Source organism: Coregonus lavaretus (genome assembly GCF_964263955.1).
Source record: "Coregonus lavaretus genome assembly, chromosome: 2".
Classification (NCBI taxonomy): Eukaryota; Metazoa; Chordata; class Actinopteri; order Salmoniformes; family Salmonidae; genus Coregonus; species Coregonus lavaretus.
Window position 1 is genome coordinate 82792329 of NC_139989.1, and position 26107 is coordinate 82818435.

Here is a 26107-nt window from a genome sequence, read left to right on the forward strand (position 1 = left end):
TGTGTGTCCAGTGTGTGTGTGTGTGTGTGTGTGTGTGTGTGTGTGTGTGTCCAGTGTGTGTGTGTGTCCAGTTTGTGTGTGTGTGTCCAGTGTGTGTGTGTGTCCAGTGTGTGTGTTCTGTGTGTGTGTTTTTGTCCAGTGTGTGTGTGTGTGTGTTTGTTTGTGTCCAGTGTGTGTGTATGTTTGTTTGTGTGTGTCCACTGTGTGTGTCCAGTGTGTGTGTGTTTAGTGTGTGTGTGTCAGTGTTACCATGGTTATTATTTACAGGGACACTGAGGAGCCAACATAAACCCTAAACCCTGGATAGAGGGGCTCAATGAATGTGGAGTGGAATGTGTTCAGGTGGGTCAGTGTGTCAGAGGAGACTCTGTAGAAGGACAGAGTGCCGGCTGGCCAGTCCAGATACACTCCTACTCTGTGGGAGCTGGAGGAGGGGACGTCTATGGTAGTGGACTTATTATTGTGACATGCAGAGTAACTGTTGTCAGAGCAGGTCAGACTCCAGGACTTGTCATTGTATCCAATCCAACAGTCACCACCCCATCCTCTCCTGCTGATTCCTTTATATGCCACTCCTATATCAGCCCCTTTCCCACTCCACTCTACCTCCCAGTAACAGCGCCCAGTCAGACCCTCTCTACACAGCACCTGACTACAGCCCTGAAATCTCTCTGGGTGATCAGGATACGGCTGCTCCTCTCTCATACATGTCACCTTTCTGTTCTCCTTAGACAGAGAGAGGAATCTGTTTACTGTGTTTGGGTCCAGTGTGAGATCACAGACATCTGATGGATGAAACCAGACACAATATTAGAAATCATCATCATTCACATTAGAATGTTAACTCAATTTTCACTAATTCATTTAATGTAGATGTTTCTAGGTATCAAAAGGAGAAGTTAAGGTAACTTGAGACTTGTTGAATGATCATATGTTATACTGTATGGTAATATAAAACACACTTATTCCCATTAATTACACACACACACACACCCTGAGCACACACATTTCTAAAGTCACATGAACACACACACACACAGACACACACATTGTCAAAGCAACTCTTTGTAAACTTTGGGGTCCCTGATTTGTGCTTCTGTAGAACTACAGCTGATATTTAATATGACCAAGTAAGTAATGATGGTGGTCTTTGACTTTGACTTCACTTGAATTAAGACTTATTCTTAGTCATATTCTTCCCAGCAGTCAACACTCACATTTTCTAAGTCCAGGTTTCATTGTGTTCTCTCCACCATGTTCCACACTGTAGCGGTAAGCAGAAGAACAGACAGTCATTGAGGGATACACCTGAACTCACACACACACACACACACACACACACACACACACACACACACACACACACACACACACACACACACACACACACACACACACACTGGACACACACACTGTATACACACACACTGGACACAGTGTGTGTGTCCAGTGTGTGTCCAGTGTGTCGGTGTGTGTGTGTCCAGTGTGTGTGTGTGTGTGTGTGTGTGTGTGTCTGTCCAGTGTGTGTGTGTATGTCAAGTGTGTGTGTTTGTGTGTCCAGAATGTGTGTGTGTGTCCAGTGTGTGTGTGTGTGTGTGTGTGTGTGTGTGTGTGTGTGTCCAGTGTGTGTGTGTGTCCAGTGTGTGTGTGTCCAGTGTGTGTGTGTGTGTTTGTCCAGTGTGTGTATGTGTGTCCATTGTGTGTGTGTGTCCAGTGTGTGTGTATGTCTAGTGTGTTGTGTGTGTGTGTCCAGTGTGTGTGTGTGTCCAGTGTGTGTGTGTGTGTGTGTCCAGTGTGTGTGTGTGTGTGTGTGTTTGTCCAGTGTGTGTGTGTGTCCATTGTGTGTGTGTGTCCAGTGTGTGTGTGTATGTCTAGTGTGTGTGTGTCCAGTGTGTGTGTGTGTGTCCAGTGTGTGTTTGTTTGTCTAGTGTGTGTGTGTGTGTGTTTGTGATCAATGTGAGTCCAGTGTGTGTGTGTGTGTGTGTGTGTGTCCAGTGTGTGTGTGTCCAGTGTGTGTGTGTGTTTGTCCAGTGTGTGTGTGTGTCCATTGTGTGTGTTTGTCCAGTGTGTGTGTGTATGTCTAGTGTGTGTGTGTGTGTGTCTTGTGTGTGTGTGTGTCCAGTGTGTGTGTGTGTCCAGTGTGTGTTTGTTTGTCTAGTGTGTGTGTGTTTGTCCAGTGTGTGTGTGTGTCTCTAGTGTGTGTGTGTGTGTGTGTCCAGTGTGAGTGTGTGTGTGTCCAGTGTGTGTGTTTGTCCAGTGTGTGTGTGTGTGTGTGTGCGTCCTTTGTGTGTGTGTGTGTGTGTCCTTTGTGTGTATGTGTCCAGTGTGTGGACACACACACACACACCGGACACACACACACACAAACACACACACACACACTGGACACACACACACACACACACACACTGGACCCACACACACACACACACTGGACACACACTGGACCCCCCCCCCCCCCCCCCCCTACACACACACACACACACACACACACACACACACATACACACACACACACACACACACACACACACACACACACACAGTCTTTATATAACTTAGTCCAAGTGGTGGTCAGAATGTTTGTCTTAACTAGCCTGATAACTCCAACATGTCTGATATGAACATTGCCATAAACCCTCTACATACTTGAGTTTCTCCAGTCTGCAGTGTGGATCCTCCAGTCCAGCAGAGAGCAGTCTGACTCCTGAGTCTCCTGGGTGATTGTAGCTCAGGTCCAGCTCTCTCAGGTGTGAGGGGTTTGACTTCAGAGCTGAGACCAGAGAAGCACAGCCTTCCTCTGTGACTAGACAGCCTGACAGCCTGCAAAGAGTCAAATCATATTAAAACCACACTGCTATTCTTTGGTGGTGAAAATTGTGGCAGTATATTTTTACAACATATTCAGATATATCAGTGTCCTGAAACCTGCCATATCCATTCATAAATGAATGTTTCATTATTAGAAATGATCATAATATTGCTTGTAGAGAGAAACATGTATAGTACAAATATTTGAGTAGACTGACCAGACCAGTTTAAAAAGCAGTATCAGTCAAAAGACAGACAGTGAGGTATCAGATTTAGATTGTATTGAGTATACAGTCCACACCATATCTATTTTGACAGTGAAGATAACATTTTAAATGTGGCTCTATACTCCAGCATTTTGGATTTGAGATCAAATGTTTCATATGAGGTGACAGTATATAATGTCACCTTTTATTTGAGGGTATTTTCATACATTTCTGTTTCACCGTTTAGAAATGAAAGCACTTTATGTATCTAGTCCCCCTATTTGACGAAGTCAAACGTATTCTGACCATTTGACTAATAGTGTATTAACGTAGTCAAAAGTTGAGTATTTGGTTGTAAACTCGTTGGTTGCATTTGCAGTTTGTTTTGGTTGTGTTTTGGGTTATGTTTTGCCCGATAGTAACTGAATGGTGGATGATGACTGGAGTAATTTTCTGTCTAAGTGAGTAGATAACAGGTTTCTGAAGCTGTGCCACTAGAGATCCTGGTTCGAATCCAGGCTCTGTCGTAGCCGGCCGCGACCGGGAGACCCATGGGGCGGCGCACAATTGACCCAGCGTCGTCCAGGGTAGGGGAGGGAATGGCCGGCAGGGATGTAGTTTGGTTGGTAGAGCATGGCGTTTGCAACGCTAGGGTTGTGGGTTCGATTCCCACGGGGGGCCAGTATGAAAAAATAAAATAAAAAATAATGTATGCACTCACTAACTGTAAGTCGCTCTGGATAAGAGCGTCTGCTAAATGACTAAAATGTAAATGTTTCTAAAGACTACTAAATGAATCCTAATGATGCCATGATTAAGAAAAATCATGAATGAATCATGAATAATAATGAGTGAGAAAGTTACAGAGGCTACAACAAAACATGCTAACCTCTCACCATTAACATAAAATAAAAGGTGACATTCTGTAATTCCACCTAATATGAAACATTTGATCTCAAATCCAAAATGCTGGAGTATAGCACCAAATTTAAAACTGTAAGCTTCACTGTCCAAACACATATGGTGTGGACTATGTGTGCCTGGTAAACACATGTGGATCTGGTGAACAGTTATCACTTGTTGACCAACTACAGGAATACTGACCTCAGAGTCTCCAGTTTACAGTGGGGATTCCCCAGTCCAGCAGAGAGCAGCTTCACTCCTGAATCCTTCAGGTCATTGTTACTCAGATCCAGCTCTCTCAGGTGTGAGGGGTTTGACTTCAGAGCTGAGACCAGAGAAGCACAGCCTTCCTCTGTGACTAGACAGCCTGACAGCCTGCAAAGAGTCAAATCATATTAAAACCACACTGCTATTCTTTGGTGGTGAAAATTGTGGCAGTATATTTTTACAACATATTCAGATATATCAGTGTCCTGAAACCTGCCATATCCATTCATAAATGAATGTTTCATTATTAGAAATGATCATAATATTGCTTGTAGAGAGAAACATGTATAGTACAAATATTTGAGTAGACTGACCAGACCAGTTTAAAAAGCAGTATCAGTCAAAAGACAGACAGTGAGGTATCAGATTTAGATTGTATTGAGTATACAGTCCACACCATATCTAGTTTGCCAGTGAAGCTAACATTTTAAATGTGGCTCTATACTCCAGCATTTTGGATTTGAGATCAAATGTTTCATATGAGGTGACAGTATATAATGTCACCTTTTATTTGAGGGTATTTTCATACATTTCTGTTTCACCGTTTAGAAATGAAAGCACTTTATGTATCTAGTCCCCCTATTTGACGAAGTCAAACGTATTCTGACCATTTGACTAATAGTGTATTAACGTAGTCAAAAGTTGAGTATTTGGTTGTAAACTCGTTGGTTGCATTTGCAGTTTGTTTTGGTTGTGTTTTGGGTTATGTTTTGCCCGATAGTAACTGAATGGTGGATGATGACTGGAGTAATTTTCTGTCTAAGTGAGTAGATAACAGGTTTCTGAAGCTGTGCCACTAGAGATCCTGGTTCGAATCCAGGCTCTGTCGTAGCCGGCCGCGACCGGGAGACCCATGGGGCGGCGCACAATTGACCCAGCGTCGTCCAGGGTAGGGGAGGGAATGGCCGGCAGGGATGTAGTTTGGTTGGTAGAGCATGGCGTTTGCAACGCTAGGGTTGTGGGTTCGATTCCCACGGGGGGCCAGTATGAAAAAATAAAATAAAAAATAATGTATGCACTCACTAACTGTAAGTCGCTCTGGATAAGAGCGTCTGCTAAATGACTAAAATGTAAATGTTTCTAAAGACTACTAAATGAATCCTAATGATGCCATGATTAAGAAAAATCATGAATGAATCATGAATAATAATGAGTGAGAAAGTTACAGAGGCTACAACAAAACATGCTAACCTCTCACCATTAACATAAAATAAAAGGTGACATTCTGTAATTCCACCTAATATGAAACATTTGATCTCAAATCCAAAATGCTGGAGTATAGCACCAAATTTAAAACTGTAAGCTTCACTGTCCAAACACATATGGTGTGGACTATGTGTGCCTGGTAAACACATGTGGATCTGGTGAACAGTTATCACTTGTTGACCAACTACAGGAATACTGACCTCAGAGTCTCCAGTTTACAGTGGGGATTCCCCAGTCCAGCAGAGAGCAGCTTCACTCCTGAATCCTTCAGGTCATTGTTACTCAGATCCAGCTCTCTCAGGTGTGAGGGGTTTGACTTCAGAGCTGAGACCAGAGAAGCACAGCCTTCCTCTGTGACTAGACAGCCTGACAGCCTGCAAAGAGTCAAATCATATTAAAACCACACTGCTATTCTTTGGTGGTCAAAATAGTGTCAGTATATATTTTTCAACATATTCAGATATATCAGTGTCCTGAAACCTTCCATATCTATTCATAAATGAATGTTTCATTATTAGAAATGACAAATTATCAAAGTATTGCTTGTAGATAGAAAAATGCATATTACAAATATTTGAGTAGACTGACCAGAGCAGTTTAAAAAGCAGTATCAGTCAAAAGACAGACAGTGAGGTATCAGATTTAGATTGTATTGAGTATACAGTCCACACCATATCTATTTTGACAAAGATAACATTTTAAATGTGGCTCTATACTCCAGCATTTTGGATTTGAGATCAAATGTTTCATATGAGGTGACAGTATATAATGTCACCTTTTATTTTAGGGTATTTTCATACATATCTGTTTCACCATTTAGAAATGAAAGCACTTTATGTATCTAGTCCCCCACTTTTGAAGAAGTCATAAGTATTCTGACCATTTCACTTATAGTGTATTAAAGTAGTCAAAAGTTGAGTATTTGGTTGTAAACTCATTGGTTGCTTTTGCAGTTTGTTTTGGTTGTGTTTTGGGTTATGTTTTGCCCAATAGTAACTGAATGGTGGATGATGACTGGAGTAATTTTAATAATGAGTGAGAGAGTTACAGAGGATACAACAAAACATGTTAACCTCTCACCATTAACATCAAATAAAAGGTGACATTACATACTGTTGCCTAATATGAAACATTCTATCTCAAATCCTAAATGCTGGAATATAGCACCAAATGTCAAACTGTAAGCTTCACTGTCCAAACACATATGGTGTGGACTATGTGTGCCTGGTAAACACATGTGGATCTGGTGAACAGTTATCACTTGTTGACCAACTACAGGAATACTGACCTCAGAGTCTCCAGTTTACAGTGGGGATTCCCCAGTCCAGCAGAGAGCAGCTTCACTCCTGAATCCTTCAGGTCATTGTTACTCAGATCCAGCTCTCTCAGGTGTGAGGGGTTTGACTTCAGAGCTGAGACCAGAGAAACACAGCCTTCCTCTGTGACTAGACAGCCTGACAGCCTGCAAAGAGTCAAATCATGTTAAAACCACACTGCTATTCTTTGGTGGTGAAAATATATTTAAAAAACATTTTCAGATACATCAGAGTCCTGAAACCTGCCATATCTATTCATATATGTATATATACACTATTAGTCAAAAGTTTGAACACACCTACTCATTCAAATTTGTAAAAAAAAACATTGTAGAATAATAGTGAAGACATTAAAACTATGAAATAACACATATGGAATCATGTAGTAACCAAAGAAGTGTTAAACAAATTAAAATATATGTTATATTTGAGATTCTTCAAATAGCCACCCTTTGCCTTGATGACAGCTTTGCACACTCTTGGCATTCTCTCAACCAGCTTCATGAGGTAGTCACCTGGAATGCATTTCAATTAACAGGTGTGCCTTCTTAAAAGTTAATTTGTGGAATTTCTTTCCTTCTTAATGCGTTTCAGCCAATCAGTTGTGTTGTGACAAGGTAGGGTTGGTATACAGAAGATAACCCTATTTGGTAAAAGACAAAGTCCATATTATGGCAAGAACAGCTCAAATAAGCAAAGAGAAACGACAGTCCATCATTACTTTAAGACATGACGGTCAGTCAATACGGAACATTTCAAGAACTTTTAAAGTTTCTTCAAGTGCAGTCGCAAAAACCATCAAGCGCTATGATGAAACTGGCTCTCATGAGGACCGCCACAGGAATGGAAGACCCAGAGTTACCTCTGCTGCAGAGGATAAGTTCATTAGAGTTACCAGCCTCAGAAATTACAGCCCAAATAAATGCTTCACAGAGTTCAAGTCACAGACACATCTCAACATCAACTGTTCAGGGGGGACTGTGTGAATCAGGCCTTCATGGTTGAATTGCTGTAAAGAAACCACTACTAAAGGACACCAATAAGAAGAAGAGACCTGTTTGGGCCAAGAAACACGAGCAATGGACATTACACCGGTGAACATTTGTCCTTTGGTCTAGAGTCCAAATTTGAGATTGTTGGTTCCAACCGCTGTCTCTTTGTGAGAAGCGGTGTGGGTGAACGGATGATCTCCGCATGTGTAGTTCCCACCGTAAAGCATGGAGGAGGAGGTGTTATGGTGTGGGGGTGCTTTGCTGGTGACACTGTCTGTGATTTATTTAGAATTTAACCACACTTAACCAGCATGGCTACCACAGCATTCTGCAGCGTCACGCCATCCCATCTGGTTTAAGCTTAGTGGGACTATCATTTGTTTTTTAACAGGACAATGACTCAACCCACCTCTATTTGACCAAGAAGGAGAGTGATTGAGTGCTGCATCAGATGACCTGGCCTCAACAATCACCCAACCTCAACCAATTGAGATGGTTTGGGATGAGTTGGATCACAGAGTGAAGGAAAAGCAGCCAACAAGTGCTCAGCATATGTGGGAACTCCTTCAAGACTGTTGGAAAAGAATTCCAGGTGAAGCTGGTTGAGAAAATGCCAAGAGTGTGCAAAGCTGTCATCAAGGCAAAGGGTGGCTATTTGAAGATTTTCAAATATAACATATATTTTGATTTGTTTAACACTTTTTTGGTTACTACATGATTCCATATGTGTTATTTCATAGTTTTGATGTCTTCACTATTATTCTACAATGTAAAAAATTGTAAAAATAAAGAAAAACCCTTGAATGAGTAGGTGTGTCCAAACTTTTGACTGGTACTGTATATAAATGAATGAATGTATCATTATTAACAGTAGATAACATGTTTCTAATCACTACTCAATTAATCCTTGTGTGTGTGTGTGTGTGTCCAGTGTGTGTTTGTGTGTGTGTCCAGTGTGTGTGTGTGTGTTGTCCAATGAGTGTGTGTCCAGGTTGTGTGTCTAGTGTGTGTGTGTGTCCAGTGTGTGTGTGTATCGTATGTGTGTCCTGGGTGTGTGTGTGTGTCCAGTGTGTGTGTGTGTGTCCAGTGTGTGTGTGTTCATTGAGTGATACAGGAATACTGACCTCAGAGTCTCCAGTTTACAGTGGGGATTCCCCAGTCCAGTAGAGAGCAGCTTCACTCCTGAATCCTTCAGGTCATTGTTACTCAGATCCAGCTCTCTCAGGTGTGAGGGGTTTGACTTCAGAGCTGAGACCAGAGAAGCACAGCCTTCCTCTGAGACTCCACAGCCTGACAGCCTGCAAAGAGATCATCATGATTTCACAAAAACACTGTTAATTTAACAGAGCAGCATTAGTCTCTCAAACAACATATAGATTAATCTTCTGTCTCCTAGAATTGTATGGTCATATTGTTATACTAATGTGAACATCAATGCAGTGATTCAATATGTTTTTCAATCTAGTATTATAGACATACTATAATATATATTTTTCTCTAAACTGATGATTAGTACTTAAATATACTTTTATTTACTCACAGAGCAGCTCTGGAGGCTTTGACCACTGGCAGCAGCATCAGAAGACCTTTCTCTGATCTGGAGTATTTCTTCAGGTCAAACACATCCAGCTCCTTTTCTGAAGTCAGCAACACAAAGACCAGAGCTGACCACTGTGCAGGTAACAGTTTGGCTTCTGAGAGACTTCCTGATCTCAGGTAGCTTTGGATCTCCTCCACTAGAGAATGGTCATTCAGTTCATTCAGACAGTGGAACAGATTGATGCACCTCTCTGGAGAGGGATTCTCCCTGATCTTCTCCTTGATGTACTTGACTGTTTCTTCATGGCTCTGTGAGCTGCTTCTTGTCTTTGTCAGTAGACCTCGTAAGTACTTCTGATTGGACTCCAGTGAGAGGCCCAGAAGGAAGCGGAGGAAAAGGTCCAGGTTTCCCGTCTCACTTTGTAAGGCTTTATCCACAGCACTCTTGTAGACAGTAACTTCAGTAACTTGCGGTTCGGCCTTTAGATTCTCATTGTTGTTGATGAATGAGAGGAACACATATACAGCAGCCAGAAACTCCTGAATGCTCAGATGCACGAAGCAGTACACCTTGTCCTGGAACAGCCCACATTCCTCTTTAAAGATCTGCGTGCACAATCCTGAGTACACTGAGGCTTCATTGACATCAATGCCAGCCTCTTTCAGGTCTTCTTCATAGAAAATCAGATTGCCATTCACAAGCTGTTGAAAAGCCAGTTTTCCCAGTGACAGAATGCTCTCTTTATTCCAGTGTGGACCTGTCTCTTCTTTCCCAAGATACTTTTCATTCTTCTGTTTGGTATGAAACTCCACAAGGTGTGAGTACATCTCAGTCAGAGTCTTGGGCATCTCTTCTGTCTTGTCTGTACTCAACATGTGTTCAAGGACTGTTGCAGAAATCCAACAGAAGACTGGAATGTGGCACATGATGTGGAGGCTCCTTGATGTCTTTATGTGTGAGAGGATTCTGCTGGCCAGGTCCTCATCACTGAATCTCTTCCTGAAGTACTCCTCCTTCTGTGGGTCATTGAAACCTCGTACCTCTGTCACCTGGTCAACACACACTGAAGGGATCTTATTGGCTGCTGCAGGTCGGGTAGTTATCCAGAGGAGAGCAGAGGGAAGCAGATTTCCCTTGATGAGATTTGTCAGCAGAACATCCACTGAGGTTGACTCTGTGACGTCCCAACAGATCTTGTTCTTCTGGAAGTCTAAGGGCAGTCGGCACTCATCCAGACCATCAAAGATGAACAGAACTTTGTACTTGTCGTAGTTGGAGATTCTTGATTCTTTGGTTTCCATTGAGAAGTGATTGAGAAGTTCAATGAAAGTGTGTTTTTCCCTGTTCATCAAATTCAGCTCCCGGAAAGGGAATGAAAATACAAATTGGACATCCTGATTTGCTTTTCCTTCAGCCCAGTCCAGAATGAACTTCTGCACAGAGACTGTTTTTCCAATGCCAGCGACTCCCTTTGTCAGCACAGTTCTGATAAGTTTGTCTTGTCCAGTTAAGGGTTTGAAGATGTCGTTACATTTGACTGCAGTCTCTGGTCTTGCTTGTTTCCTGGTTGTTGTCTCAATCTGTCTCAGCTCATGTTCATTATTGACCTCTCCTGTTCCACCCTCTGTGATGTAGAGCTCTGTGTAGATCTTATTGAGAAGTGTTGGGTTTCCTTGTTTAGCGATCCCCTCAAATACACATTGAAACTTCTTCTTTAGATTAGATTTGAGTTCACGTTGGCAAATCACAGCAAGCTCATCTGAATGAAGAAATAACACAGAGGATATTAATATTATGTCTGATTTAAAGCCTACAGTATTCTAGGACTGTTATGACATTTTAAATTATAATAATTTTTTCGCTTAACTGACTGTATAAATGTTTTCATAATGCATTACAGACTGGTGTGAGCTCTCTCTCTCTCTCTCTCTCTCTCTCTCTCTCTCTCTCTCTCTCTCTCTCTCTCTCTCTCTCTCTCTCTCTCTCTCTCTCTCTCTCTCTCTCTCTCTCTCTCTCTCTCTCTCTCTCTCTCTCTCTCTCTCTCTTCTCTCATCCCTGCTGCTACTTGATGAGGTCACTAGGTGTTGTGTTAAGGCAGCTACAATATCATTGAGTTACACAGCTACTTTAGCTGTACTTTAGCTACAGCTTTTAAATGTTTGTTATAAAAAAGCATTCAACATGAGGCAGACAGCTCTTACTTTTCTCCAGTGTGTCAGCAAGCTCCTTCTGGTTCATTTTCCTCAGGACGTGCAGTGTGATCTTCAGAGCCCCGTCTCTGGCACTGCTCTCCTGCTTCTCATCTTCAGCATCCACCACTTCCTTATCCTGCTTCTTACTCTCAAAGCCTTCTGGGAGTTCTGGACTAAGAATCCTCTTGAACATCTTCAGCTCGTTCTTCACAAATGTCATAATATTCTCTTCAAGCAACTGAAATAAATCAAGTAAATAAGTTAAGCAAGAGACTAAATGCTTTCTCATTAACACATGAATGAATGATTGACAGATCAACTTTACTTGAGGTAAACAAAAACAAATGTACATAACAGGACCACATACACTGAAAATGGAGGCCAGGTCTGTTTGATGACTCTGGGAAGACTGACCACTGAGAATCTCTGACTCTGATCTCTCCTGTTGGTTTCTGTGGACAAAACATGAGATTACATCTCCTCATCCAGGGAGTGCACACACACACACACACACACACACTGACCATGACCCATGAGTTCTTCTTACCTTTGTTCAGTAGAAAAGTCTCCCTCTCTAAACACTATAGGTTGTTCCATAGACCAGTCACTCTTCATGGACACACAGCTGGGTACAGGGGAGGCTGGTCTCTCCTGCTTGATTGGGCTTCAACACAACAGAGACAAACATTACGTCTCTCATCTACTCTGAGCTCAGATGGGGAAACAAGAGTTTCATTCCAAAACGCTATATATCCATTTTCAGAAATGTTGGTAAATTAGCTTCTATTGTTTAAAGAAATTATGAAAGAGATTGGTGTGTTTTTTCACTAGCTAATCATGGCATGGGGTTGTTCAATGACAGACATGTGTTTGATTAAAATCTATCACTTAATGGCTTCATTTCAGAGAGACAAATGTTTTTTTTGCAAAATGCTATATATCTGCCTCACTCTCAGAGAAATAAGTAGTACTGCTAGATTTGTAGAACAGCCAAGTGCGTCGTTAGATGCTTTTTTGCCCTCCGTGTGACTTTATACACAGAAGATCTCCGCTAAACATAGAATCACATGGTTTATCCGTCTCTTTTTGACCACCGATAAATTCAGAAGAAAGTTGACTTGAATTGATTCAAACAAGTGATGTATAAAATGATGCTTCAAATGAAAACCGAGATGACTGTATTAAAATATAAACAGTAGGCTATAGGCCTATTTCAATCATATTGAAATATATTCAATGTTCAATATATTTAGTTCTATTTTGCTACTTGTAGACTACGGTCTGTAATTTGTCTCAATATATTTCATGATGTGTAGCCTAACATGTGAACAATGATGTGCCGAATCTGTGATTTAGTGCATTTGTATTGTGTAAGCATTAGAATAAACTACCTCAATATTTGCAGCCGTAGGTAGTAATATCTTTCTAGAAGCTGATCCGTGGTCAGTATTGTGAAATAATTCTAATGTTATGGAAAGATTTGAATGGACAAAACTGATCCGAGAGCTGCGCTCCCCTTCTTTCGATCCTATCAGTGTCGATACATGCTCCACCGGACGTGACTGATCCAGTTTCTGCTGGTCTGCCTGCGGATATGGAACTCTGACCTGTTCAACGGACGTGCAACCTTGTACCGAACCTGCTGTTTCGACCCTCTCTCTCTCTCTATATCACACCTGCTGTCTCGACCTCTGAATGCTTGGCTATGAACAGCCAACTGACATTTACTCCTGAGGTGCTGACGTGTTGCACCGTCTTTAACCACAGTGATTATTATTTGACCTTGCTGGTCATCTATGAACATTTGAAAATCTTGAAGAACGATCTGGCCTTAATGGCCATGTACTGTTATAATCTCCCCCCAGCACAGCCAGAAGAGGACTGGCCTCCCCTCAGAGCCTGGTTCCTCTCTAGGTTTCTTCCTAGGTTCCTGCCTTTCTAGGGAGTTTTTCCTAGCCACCGTGCTTCTACATCTGCATTGCTTGCTCTTTGGGGTTTTAGACTGGGTTTCTATATAAGCACTTTGTGACAACTGCTGATGTAAAAAATTTATTCTGGGAATGCATATGAAGCAAACCAGGCCAGGGTTTGGGGTTTAAGAAGTCAATGAGAGGTAAAAATGACTTCCTTTGTTGTTAATTTTGAAAATGTTCTGTCTTAAGTAGTTTAACAAATGGACACATTTTCATGTTAGTCATAAACAACTTTATATCGAAGGAGTGCCTTTGATTTGACGGCCTGCACATGTGCAGTTCGGCACAAGACGACCATTAGACCCAATGACGTATTTCTGCGCATGAGCTTCAAATGAAATCAAATTGTATTTCTCACATGCGCCGAATACAACAGTGGTACACTTTACCGTGAAATGCTTACTTACGAGCCCTTTCCCAACAATGCAGAGTTAAAAAGCCACAAAAATTATCTAAATAAAAAAGGAAATAGTAACATAATAAAATAACAATAAGGTAGTTGAGGTAATTTAGGAAATATGTACGTAGGGGTAAAATGACTAGGCAATCAGGATAGAGATTACATCTCCTCATCCAGTGAGTGCACACACACACACACACACACACACACACACACTGACACACACACACACACTCACACACACACACACACACACACACTCACTCACTGACAGACACACACACACACACACACACAGGGTATGTTGTGTTTGTTTAATATTGTTTCAGGACTATGAAAATGGAAAAAAGGATTAGCCTATGGATTATGAAAACAACAAAAAGAAATGGTAAAATGGGAGAGGAGAAATGACTAGAGACAGTGTTGTTTAACTCACTGACCATGAACCATGAGTTCTTCTTACCTTTGTTCACTAGAAAAGTCTCCCTCTCTAAAGTTTAGAGGATGATGCATAGACCAGTCACTCTTCATGGACACACAGCTGGGTACAGGGGAGGCTGGTCTCTCCTGCTTGATTGGGCTTCAACACAACAGAGACAAACATTACATCTCTCATCTACTCTGAGCTCAGATGGGGAAACATAAGAAGAGTTTCATTCTAAAACGCTATATATCCATTTTCAGAAATGTACAGGGGAGGCAACAACAATCACCCCATTATACCCATTTGGTTTGTAACTCAGTGAACCTGCGCAGCATTCGCTCAAATTGATGCCTACGAACGAAGACTTCGATGCATATCAAATTATCAAATTACACAGCAGCCTTTTAGAAACAACAAGTCCTCAAAGAAAAGGTTATTTTCTTAATTAAAAAATGTATTCTGGCTGTTTAAATCTGCCACATCTTGAAAAAGAGGACAGGGATATGCGTTTTGTTTAGATTGTACACTTTTTTCTTAAAACAAATATGTTTAACCATGACCAGAAAATGTTTAACGTTTGATGGCTTTGTGCCAGACACCAACTCTTAGACTGTGGCTCACCACAACATGTACTCAGGTTAACATTGAGTGCGCTCGCCAAGTAACCGTAACCTTGTTAATAATAAGTTACCTGAGGTAAACCTACCGGGTTAACGCTCACCAAGTAAACGTAACCTTGTTAATAATAAGTTACCTGAGGTAAACCTACAGTAGAACTAATATGAGCTGGCAGGGTGAAAAATGCCCAAACATTAGGCCTGTTTTTTCGCGATTACATCATAACCAGGGACAGAAGGTAATATTATGAAACTGGGCTCCATGGCGGATGCAATGAACTAATTTTATCAGAAATAAACTTTGTAAAAAATTTAACTTGAGGCGCCCCGAAAATAATATTCAAAAGTTCAGTCCTTGGACACAGAGGGGTTAAACACTAAAGTTACCGTCCATCTAGTGAAGAGGAGAACCGGTGTTGAGATTGCGTAATTCAAATCTGGTATTGGAATAAGAATCAAGAGATCTTCAATCCAAGCTTAATTTATTATATGCAAAATGTATTGTATGATAAGTATGAAGGTTCGTATACGGGCTCACTGACAAACCACGCAGGGCCGACAGAGAACTAAACTTATTGTTTACAGATTCTTTCTCAAATACTCTTGACAGAAAGCCACCACCTCTTCTGTTGGCCAACCAGAGCAAAGGACTGAGTGTGGTCCAGACTCCATTTCAGCCAATCCGTTGGCGCGGGGGTTGGTCTCAACTCCTTGGCACTCCAGTTGTTGCCAGGCATGGTTGCTATGATGATAACCTGCAGAGTCAGCACCGAGAATACACAATATCCACTGTATCCAGGTTCAAGGACAGTTTCACAGAATACAAAGAGGCAGTGAGGTCTAGTACTTTGAGACACAAGTTCTTATCTCCCCCTACTCCCTAAAACAGCTCCTCACATTAATCACAGCTTGTTAGGTGAAACAATTTTATATCAGTACAGTACAAACCCTTCATGCTTAATCATTAATGCATTCCTTCTAAGCTATTCATCACATACAAATCCAATTATGAGAAAAATAAAACCCAACAATTCCCTCTTTTGACACCCTCTAGGGTGTCACTCATTAAAATACAATACAAACAAAAATAAACACTTTTATTAATAGACAATTTGATAATAAAAGTCCTTCAGTCCTTCCATCGACACCCAACTTGCAAACTGTTACCAGTCATCAAAGAAGTTCAAACCATCACATAAGGAAAGACAAACATTCACATGGCTAACTTGATTAATAAAGCATAAAACACAGGATTAATAGAACACAAAACACAAGATTATTAAAACTCTAGGGTGTGATTAAAGATTTTTAAAGGGAAATTTTTGAATTCCCTCTTTTGACACCATTTATGGTGTCACTCTAAACAGAGTATAATCACCCTTAAGAATAACAGGATATGGAAATTAAATCACAACATTTAATGTTAATAAAAACTGAAACCCCCCAAAATTGAAACAACAAGGCTTTATAAACATCATACTAGGTGTGTTGTTTTTTCTTTGAAAAACCAATTTGAAAAACAACCACAAATAGCTTCCTCCAATTAAACATAACACTACCGGTTCTAACCCTGGTGGAAATGAGTAGATGTTGGTGGTGTGGTTAGATTGGGTTTCTTGGCAGCTTCATTGGGGGTCCTGGTTGGGGTGTTGCATTCCCATCCATGACATACTTGGCAGCATTTCAGGGTTGGGTAGTTGCTGTGGCTGGATATTTGACCCTCCAGGATATTGGGGTGCTGGTTGTGGTTGGAATTGTTGGGCGCCTTGCCAGGTTGGCCTTTGACCTGGGTATCTGGGCCCACCCCCTTCTTGCTGTCCTCCATAACCTCGTCCTCTTGGTCGTTTGAAGTTTGAGGGTTGTGACCAACAGTCTCTAGCCATGTGTCCGTTCTTGCCACAGTTGAAACACCTCCTGTGATGAGGTACGTAGCCAGGATGTTGGGGTAAATCTGGTTCTGTGTACATCCCGACAGAGAAATACCCATTTGGCCCCACAGGAGCCATCATCTGGGGTGCCATCATCCCAGCCATTGCCTGTACTACTGCAGCAGCCGCGGCTGCAGCTGGATCAATACCTGGCACACCCTGTGGATTCGGGGTACTGGTCACAACCATCTGTTTGCCTGTTTTGTCTTCAGCCAGTTGTTTTTTCAGAACTTTCTTCTGTAGCTGCTTCAGTTCATCTTCCTCCTTCCTCTTGCCTTCCCTCCATCGCTCCACATGATGCTGGGCTATCTCTGTGAACTCTGGGATGGACTTTGCTGTGAGTGCCACAACCTTTTCACACTCTACCCGGGCCTGGTCTGGGAGTCCCCCCAGGCAGTTTGCAAGGAAGAGGTGACTCATTGTATTTTTGGTGGGCTCTTCATTCCATGCTTGTCTCCAGAGGCACTTTGCCCTCTTCATGTAGGCTGGTATGGTTTCATCATCATTCAGCGTCAGTGTTCTCATGAGATCTGGCCTTGCCTGAGTGGGATACTTCCTTCTAACTGCATCCCATATGACAGTTCGGTATCGATCAAAACCAGTTGCTGCTCCTACTATTCCTCTCAGGCCTGCTTGTATGAGTATCTCTTTGCATTCATGATCTCCCATGCACCTGTTCATCACTGCCACCATATCCCCTATGGTGAGTTCATCTGCTGCAGTAAGGCTCTCAAAAGCCTTCACCCACCTGTGTCCTGATTCTTCAGGCTGGGGTAAACTGTCAACCAGAGTTTGCACATCCCTGTGTGGCCAGGGCTTGTATACTGAAGCTCCCACTGTTGTTTCTCTCAGAGGATACTGACCCCCACAGTTACCCCCTCTCCCTTGAGTTTTGGCCCGTGTGCGTTGTGCAGGCCCTTCCTCATCCCAAATATCTCCTTGAAAAGCTCCATAGAGCATTTTTGTCTGCTTTACGTCTTCATACTCTTCCTCTCCTTCTCCCAAATCAATACAATGGCCCCCCCTTGGCTCTGGTGTTCTTTGCAGTGATGTGAGTGCCAGCTCCTTTCTGTCTTCTCTCACCCGCCTTTCCAGTACTTTCAGTTCCTTTTTTAATTCGGCATTGTTGTCATAAATGGTTGAACTGGCTGTGCTTCTACCTCCTATTTCCTCATTCTCTCTCTCACTTGCTCCGGTTCGACACAAGTCCCGGTACTCTGTACTTCTCTCTGAGTCTTCTTCCTCTTTATCCAGTCTACTCAGCTGAGAAATCTGTTCTTTCAGTTCTCGTGCAGTTTTCAACATCTGTTCGATATCACCTCTTCGTCTATTCACCTCTTCTTCACCCACCCATGTGTCCTGCAACACGCCGTCTTTCTGCTGATACTGTACCTGCCCAGTCAGTTCCAACACTGGTGCCATTGTTTTTGGAGGGTTTTCATACGGTGGTGGGGCCGATGGCAGGGCTGGATACAACCGATTTGTTATCTTGGGTGGTGTTTTGTCTTCCCACATTTTCTTTAGTTTCTCCAACATAGCCAAACCAATCCGCTCCTTTAACCTGGCTTTCTCCATCGTGTCTTTGGACTTCCCTTTGAGGGGCTCTCCTTCCTCTTTCCACTCACTTACTGCCTTCTCTGTTCTCTTCTTCAGGGCCGTCAGTATTGTCCTCGGTTCTCCTTCCCCTGGGATTCCATTCATTGCCATTATCCATCCATCTGCTATCCATTCTTTGTATAACTTTTCTCCTCTCCTCTTCCATTCCTTCCCGTCTTTTCCCCCATTTATCTCGAGGGTGGATTTCAACACTTTAATTACTTTATCTGTCATTTTTGCCAATGTTGTTGTATCTATACTTTTGTTTTAAGAACTTTATTATTTATTCTTAATTGTAATTTAAAACCTTACTGACTCCAATATTTTGTATAAAAAGTGCTTTTAATGTTATTGGTCTAATATTTTTAGTTTAAAACGCAAATGGGTAAAGGTAATATTATTAGACCACTGAATTTAACTCAATGACCAAAAATACAAATATAAATACTCTCTACTTTATCTATCTAAAGATGGTAGTACACATAAAACAAAATACAGATATCCCCAGCCCTAACCCATCAATAATTGTTTGTATCAATCTAAATCACCCCCCTTCTCTCTCTCTCCTGACTCTTCAAAAGCCACACTCTCGCTGTCTCCAGCCCCTCCCCTCGCAACTCTCTCTTCAGCTTTCAGTGAGAGCGGGCTCTTTTGAAGAGCTGTTTTTCGTTTTAGTGTTCCAAATATTCTGCCGTTATTTAAAGTATTTTAATCTATTTATCTATTCACTGCCTATTTATTTAAAGTACCTCCTATGGGTGTCTTTTGTTAACGTTTGCACAATTTAAACTTTATTCTCAGCCAAAATGGTACACAGTTATTACACAGTTAAACGTAGTATACAGTTATCACACTCACTCACAATACACAGTCATAGTCCTATCACACAGTCAAATATGTCACACAGTCATAAATGACACACTTACAATCGACACACAATCTATTTGGGCACACAGCCTCCTCTGTTTGGGCACACAGCCTCCTCTGTTTGGGCACACAGCCTCCTCTATTTGGGCACACAGCCTCCTCTATTTGGGCACACAGCCTCCTCTATTTGGGCACACAGCCTCCTCTATTTGGGCACACAGCCTCCTCTATTTGGGCACACAGCCTCCTCTATTTGGGCACACAGCCTCCTCTATTTGGGCACACAGCCTCCTCTATTTGGGCACACAGCCTCCTCTATTTCCCATGGGTTTAACCATCACAATTATCAAACATTTGCATAATACATTATGAAATCGAAGTAGTATACTGTAATTGTTATTTAAAGTAGAATAGGGTTCACTTACATCAAACAGGTGTTTCACAAAATTAATTTGGATAAAGCCAATGTGCAAAACTTCAGTTATATTACAATAGGTGTTTTGCTTACCTTTATAGAAGCCCGGGCAATTTGTGAAACACAGTTCGATGACAGTGATGTCCAATAGGCTGGGTGAATTCCAGCGAAGTGAAGTTCCGCTACCAGATCACAGTCGGAGGTCACCAATTGTTGAGATTGCGTAATTCAAATCTGGTATTGGAATAAGAATCAAGAGATCTTCAATCCAAGCTTAATTTATTATATGCAAAATGTATTGTATGATAAGTATGAAGGTTCGTATACGGGCTCACTGACAAACCACGCAGGGCCGACAGAGAACTAAACTTATTGTTTACAGATTCTTTCTCAAATACTCTTGACAGAAAGCCACCACCTCTTCTGTTGGCCAACCAGAGCAAAGGACTGAGTGTGGTCCAGACTCCATTTCAGCCAATCCGTTGGCGCGGGGGTTGGTCTCAACTCCTTGGCACTCCAGTTGTTGCCAGGCATGGTTGCTATGATGATAACCTGCAGAGTCAGCACCGAGAATACACAATATCCACTGTATCCAGGTTCAAGGACAGTTTCACAGAATACAAAGAGGCAGTGAGGTCTAGTACTTTGAGACACAAGTTCTTATCTCCCCCTACTCCCTAAAACAGCTCCTCACATTAATCACAGCTTGTTAGGTGAAACAATTTTATATCAGTACAGTACAAACCCTTCATGCTTAATCATTAATGCATTCCTTCTAAGCTATTCATCACATACAAATCCAATTATGAGAAAAATAAAACCCAACACCGGACAGAGGGATGGTAGGTAGCCAGCATCCGTCAACGAGAGAGGGAGAAGCCCTCCACCGTATTTAACAGGTGGAAGAAACAACCCGGGAGCTCCATCGGTCCACAAGAAAAGCAGGCAGCCGGTGATGATGTAGTGGTAGCTAGGATAACTAGGATGCTGCTGGTAAAGAGTAGCTAGCTTAGCTAGCTGTACCGACTAGCTTGGATAGCTAGCAGGTCGTTCGTCTGTCCCTCAAGGATGATGACGAATCCGGTGAACCACACAAGATGAAACAAGGATAGCGAGTGAAAAGGATCTGGCTACGAGTGAAAAGGATCTGGCTACACTCATACTGTCACTGGCCATTACGCAAAAAAGCTAATTGAACAATAAACTTCGGCGTCTCAACACTGTAACGAACTCCGTCGTTATTCCCCAACATCACCTCAGACCACTCAGCGCGTAACTGGACAATATGCTTGGCGCCAAACCGTACGTGGACGCGGGCAGTTCTGTACGTGGACGCGGACAGTTCCAGAACGCGGACATGAGCAGAGCAACACAATACATTTACATTTTAATCACTTAGCAGACGCTCTTATCCAGAGCGACTTACAGTTAGTGAGTGCATACATAACCCAGTCTTTATACTGGCTTACATTAGTAATATTCATTTATTTATTTTTATATGTAAAACAAACATTCAACGTTTTTTAATAACAAAGTGTCTCAGAGTAGAACATTGGTCGTATAAGTGCTGAGAAGAAAGACATTTTACACTTATGGGTATAAATTAAAGCTATGCATGAAGCCTCTAGTCCCACCTAGTCGGCAGATATTTAGGACACCTCATGAGCTGTCCTAACCCGTTAAGAATTAACAGCAGGTGTCTTGATAATACTATATAATAATGCATTGAGTCAGTGGTTCCTGTGCCACATGTAATTGCTTTGGAGTAGTTTAAATAATGTTTCTATATTTCTATATGATCAATCCATAAATAATATAGATCTACATGCAACAGTTTCTCTTCAGCTTTTGACAATTATTTCTGTATAATAATTATGTATAATAAGTCTTCGTGATTCAATATCCTAGTTAATCATTACATGACTTTTAACACACTATCTATGTTTTGCTCAGTCTGGCAGTTACCCAGAACTATCATAGGCTCTCTCTTGTGGCTGCTGCTGATGACAACTGCATGTATGTTATCATAATAATGATGTCTGCATAACATTTTGTCTTCATTTTGGCAGATTAACTCATGCTTATTTCTGAATATTCACTCAGGTTTTCGCGGCAAATGAGTTGGAGCTGTGGCAGGCGTTGGACCAGTGGCCGAAAAGTGTCCAGTTTGAATCCCAGGCCAGGCGCTGGAAAAAATGGGCGGAATTGATCTGACCCCTGGAGGGCTGCTGGGTTCACATACTCAAAACATTCACCTTTCGTTGGGCCCTTGAGCAAGGCCCTTAACCCCACAACATGCTCTCCATCCAGGGGAACTGCACTGCAGCTTTAACCTGTGCTGGTCCAAACTGTATGTGTGAGGTCTGCTGTTTGGGGGGTTAAGAACGGAGCAGACGACACATTTTTGTTGTTTGCTGTAACTAATTTGTAACAAAGTTGTACTGTATTGTAATGTATTGTATTGTAAAGAAGTCAGCCGGAGTTGACGTGTGTGTTTGCATATAATGAAGATCAATTCTACCCCCCATACAATACTTTTATACACAGTAATCATTATTTTTCCCAGACATCTATAGTTACTTATCAATAATTAATAAAGTAATTATAATAATAATAATAATAATAATAATAATAATAATAATTTCTTATACACATTACATTTTGGATAGATAATACTCAGACATCTATAGTGTTTACAGTAATGACTATTACCGATCTTGATCTTTTTTAACACCACCCCTCTGCTACTCTCAGCCCCGCCCACCTATCTCCGTAGAACATCCTCTTTTGATTTCCACCTGCCATATTTTTTTCAGCTGCACTGTGATGTCTTACATGCATGTTTAACCTTTCTAGTCGCATAGTATCCACAGACTGTAAGTTAAAGGTCAATATTTTTCATAAGAGTATTATTCTGTTGTTGATTGACTGGCTATGGCTTTCCAAATCCCCAGCACTGCTATTTCTAAGGATCATTTTAAATGAATATTGGGATTTTTTAACCATTCCTATTGTCATATATTGTCCTATATATTCTTAGCAAAAAATATTCCTATTTAATAGTAGTAGCCATAATTCATAAATGACACCATGCAGGGTTCTATATGGAACCATTTTGGTTCAGGGAAGAAGAACCTCTAGAGTTCTGATTAAAGAACCCTATAAAAGGTTTCTATATATAACTTTTAGTGGTTCCATATATAAAGCAAGCGTTAGAACCCTTTTTAGTTGAAACAGGAGTGAAGAGTGTGTTGATTTAATAATAATAATAATATGCCATTTAGCAGACGCTTTTATCCAAAGCGACTTGCAGTCATGCGTGCATACATTTTTGTGTATGGGTGGTCCCGGGGATGGAACCCACTACCTTGGCGTTACAAGCGCCGTGCTCTACCAGCTGAGCTACAGAGGTAGTATTGTCAAAATTCCGCTTGGAACAACGATCAGAATTAGTAAAAACAATAAGGTTCTGCATGACAACATATTAGACAATAACTAAGAGTAGGATAAATGATTGTGTCATGCAGAACTTCTATAGATGTGTGTGTGTATGATGGTAAAGATGTGTGTGTGTGTGTGTGTGTGTGTGTTTGTCTTTGTGTGTGTGTGTGTGTGTGCTGGTGAGACATCCACATATCACAGTCAAATATACAGGATGCAAACATTTCATTCCAGCTATACAGCGTTTTGCAAAACAAAAATTCATACACAAAAATCTATTAATTAAAATCTTAGAACAACAATATTTGACAGACACATGAAGGTACCCATAAGCAATCATTTCTGATGTAAAATAACAAACATGAAAAATTGTGGATATAACCTTTTAGAAATAAACTCTTTATAAATTCTTTTAAAAAATTGTCATCTCACCTCTTAGTTTTGGTGTCATGTCCCCCAGAGAGACTCATTTTAGAGGCAGGGCCCATCTCCTCTCTCTCTCCAGAGAGACTCATTTTAGAGGCAGGGACCCCCTCCTCTCTCTCCCCAGAGAGACTCATTTTCGTTCACTGACCCCTAAACAGAGATGCAGCATGTTGGTTGTGGTTAACACAGTGACAACTAATTATTGAAGGTCAATTGTTCTATTTTATTCATTATCTCTTAGAAATAAAACATTTACTAACAGATACGTCCAAACGGTCAGGAGATTTAATGCAATCACATCAACACGTAGTCATGACTGATATTTGTAACCTTTTCTCCATGTAGTGGAACTATTATTAATAATAATAATAATAATAATAATAATTTTAATAATAATAATAATAATAATAACTTTCTCTTGTAATAATTCCACTCATTCTAGTGTGTTGCTTTGTTCAACAGGTCTGCTATTATTATGATATTATTGAATTTAATTCATAATATCAATGTTAAGAAAAGTACATTCAGGTTTCATACCAAATTACACAGGAAGCAGGAGCTCATTGTATTTTTGAAAACAACAAAAGTTCTGATATTCTGAAAGATGATTTAGAACTATGATACATTAACATTTTTACAAATTGTAAAATAACCACGATATACGAATCATATAATACGAGATATGAACAACAATATGTTTTTGAATTTGACTTGCTTACGCCCAGTTAGCACCATTTTGTATGATTGAACTGTCACGTACCTGTCCCAGGTGAAATGGACTGTTAGATCTGAGTGTTTTACTGTCATTCTCTATACTATAATAACACCATATATTTAATTTCCCTACACACTTTACAATAATCCCTTGGAAGAGTTTTACCTTGTAGCCTGTATTCACAACCAGAACATGTCAAGTCATTGAGATATTTTCCATTGTGCTGAGAGAGCACCTTCCTGATGACAAGTGGCTCTGTATCTATGTTGTAGGTACAGTTGATCTTTGGATGCAATAATATCTGGTCAAAGTCTAGTGACTCAACCCCATAGTATAGCATAAACATAACAGTAGTTTAACCTTTGGCAAGTAAAGGCCATGGCATACTATAAAATGTAGAATCATTATGAGGGATCCAGTTTCAACATATCTCTAACTTTGAAGTATACAGTGGGGTCCCAAATTATTAAATTAAATGATTTTATACTAATACAATTGCTCAGAGAAAGAGATTTTGTTTAACAAGTAATACTTTTTTTCTCAAAAAGGTAGGGGTCAAAATTGGCTCTCCCTTTCAATACCTCCCTTGCGAGGATAACGGCACAGAGCCTTTTTCTAAAACGTTTTATGAGTTGGAGAACACATTGGGAGTGATATTAGACCATTTCTCCATTCAGAATCCTTCCAAATGACCAACTACAGGAAGGTAAAGGTACAACTAAACACACAATAAAGAAACAAATCTCCCTAACTGACGGGAGGCTTGAATCTTAGTCATTTACCCACCGGCCTCTTACTACTATCCCAATGTATACATTCTACCAACATCATACATAAATAATCCCTGGTAGGATCCTTACTACTATCCCAATGTATACATTCTACCAACATCATACATAAATAATCCCTGGTAGGATCCTTACTACTATCCCAATGTATACATTCTACCAACATCATACATAAATAATCCCTGGTAGGATCCTTACTACTATCCCAATGTATACATTCTACCAACATCATACATAAATAATCCCTGGTAGGATCCTTACTACTATCCCAATTTATACATTCTACTAACATCATACATAAATAATCAATGGTAAGATCCTTACTACTATCCCAATATATACATTCTACCAACATCATACATAAATAATCCCTGGTAGGATCCTTACTACTATACCAATTTATATATTCTACTAACATCATACATAAATAATCCCTGGTAGGATCCTTACTTTGCAGCCTGAATAAAAAAATAAAAAAATAAAAAAATGATTGCCTTGGCAACATCTATTTGGGGATCCCAATAAAATACTTAATACTTAACATGACCACAATAATGTCAGCTGTAGTTGTTGTAAGATGCCCATCATACACTGGTGGCAGGTAGCCTAGCGGATAAGGGTGTTGGACCAGTAACCGAAAGGTTGCTGGTTCGAAACCCTGAGCTGACTAGGTAAAAAAAACTGTAGATGTGACCTTGAGTATCTTTGGATAAGAGCGTATGTTAAATGATGAAAATGTAAATACTATTATTTAAAATGGTCAAGGGCTTTATGAATGTATTTTAATGGCTATCATCTGCCATGGAAAGTTATACCATGCAATTTCTGTGAAAAAAGCCTGAAATGGTGGAAGGTCTAAGATCATGAGTATTTGATGTCTGTGTCTCTCTCAGTCTCTGTCTGTCTCTAACCCCAGTTGTCAGTAAAGAAAACAGTTAGCTACACTTCATGGTTAATGGTTTATCCTCATGGTGTGTAGAAAGCATACCTATATAAAAGTATATTTGTTCTTGTCCAGCCATTACATATTTTTAGATGACAGATCAGGATATCCTATAAACTCTAAACTGGAGAGAGGACAGAT

At 40.8% G+C, this 26107-nt stretch overlaps 1 protein-coding gene across 1 annotated transcript; it reads right to left on the minus strand.

Annotated features, from left to right (window-relative positions):
• Nucleotides 1-220: 220 nt before the first annotated feature.
• LOC311140895 (NLR family CARD domain-containing protein 3-like) lies at nt 221-12209 on the minus strand. The gene is made up of 7 exons (XM_084176168.1): nt 11981-12209; nt 11801-11885; nt 11443-11671; nt 9242-11000; nt 8831-8999; nt 2650-2716; nt 221-785 (listed from the first exon to the last, which is right to left on the minus strand). Exons 1-7 carry the CDS (start codon nt 12046-12048, stop codon nt 262-264), a joined length of 2901 nt encoding a protein of 966 aa, XP_084032294.1. The 5' UTR covers nt 12049-12209; the 3' UTR covers nt 221-261.
• Between the last annotated feature and the right edge of the window lie 13898 nt (nt 12210-26107).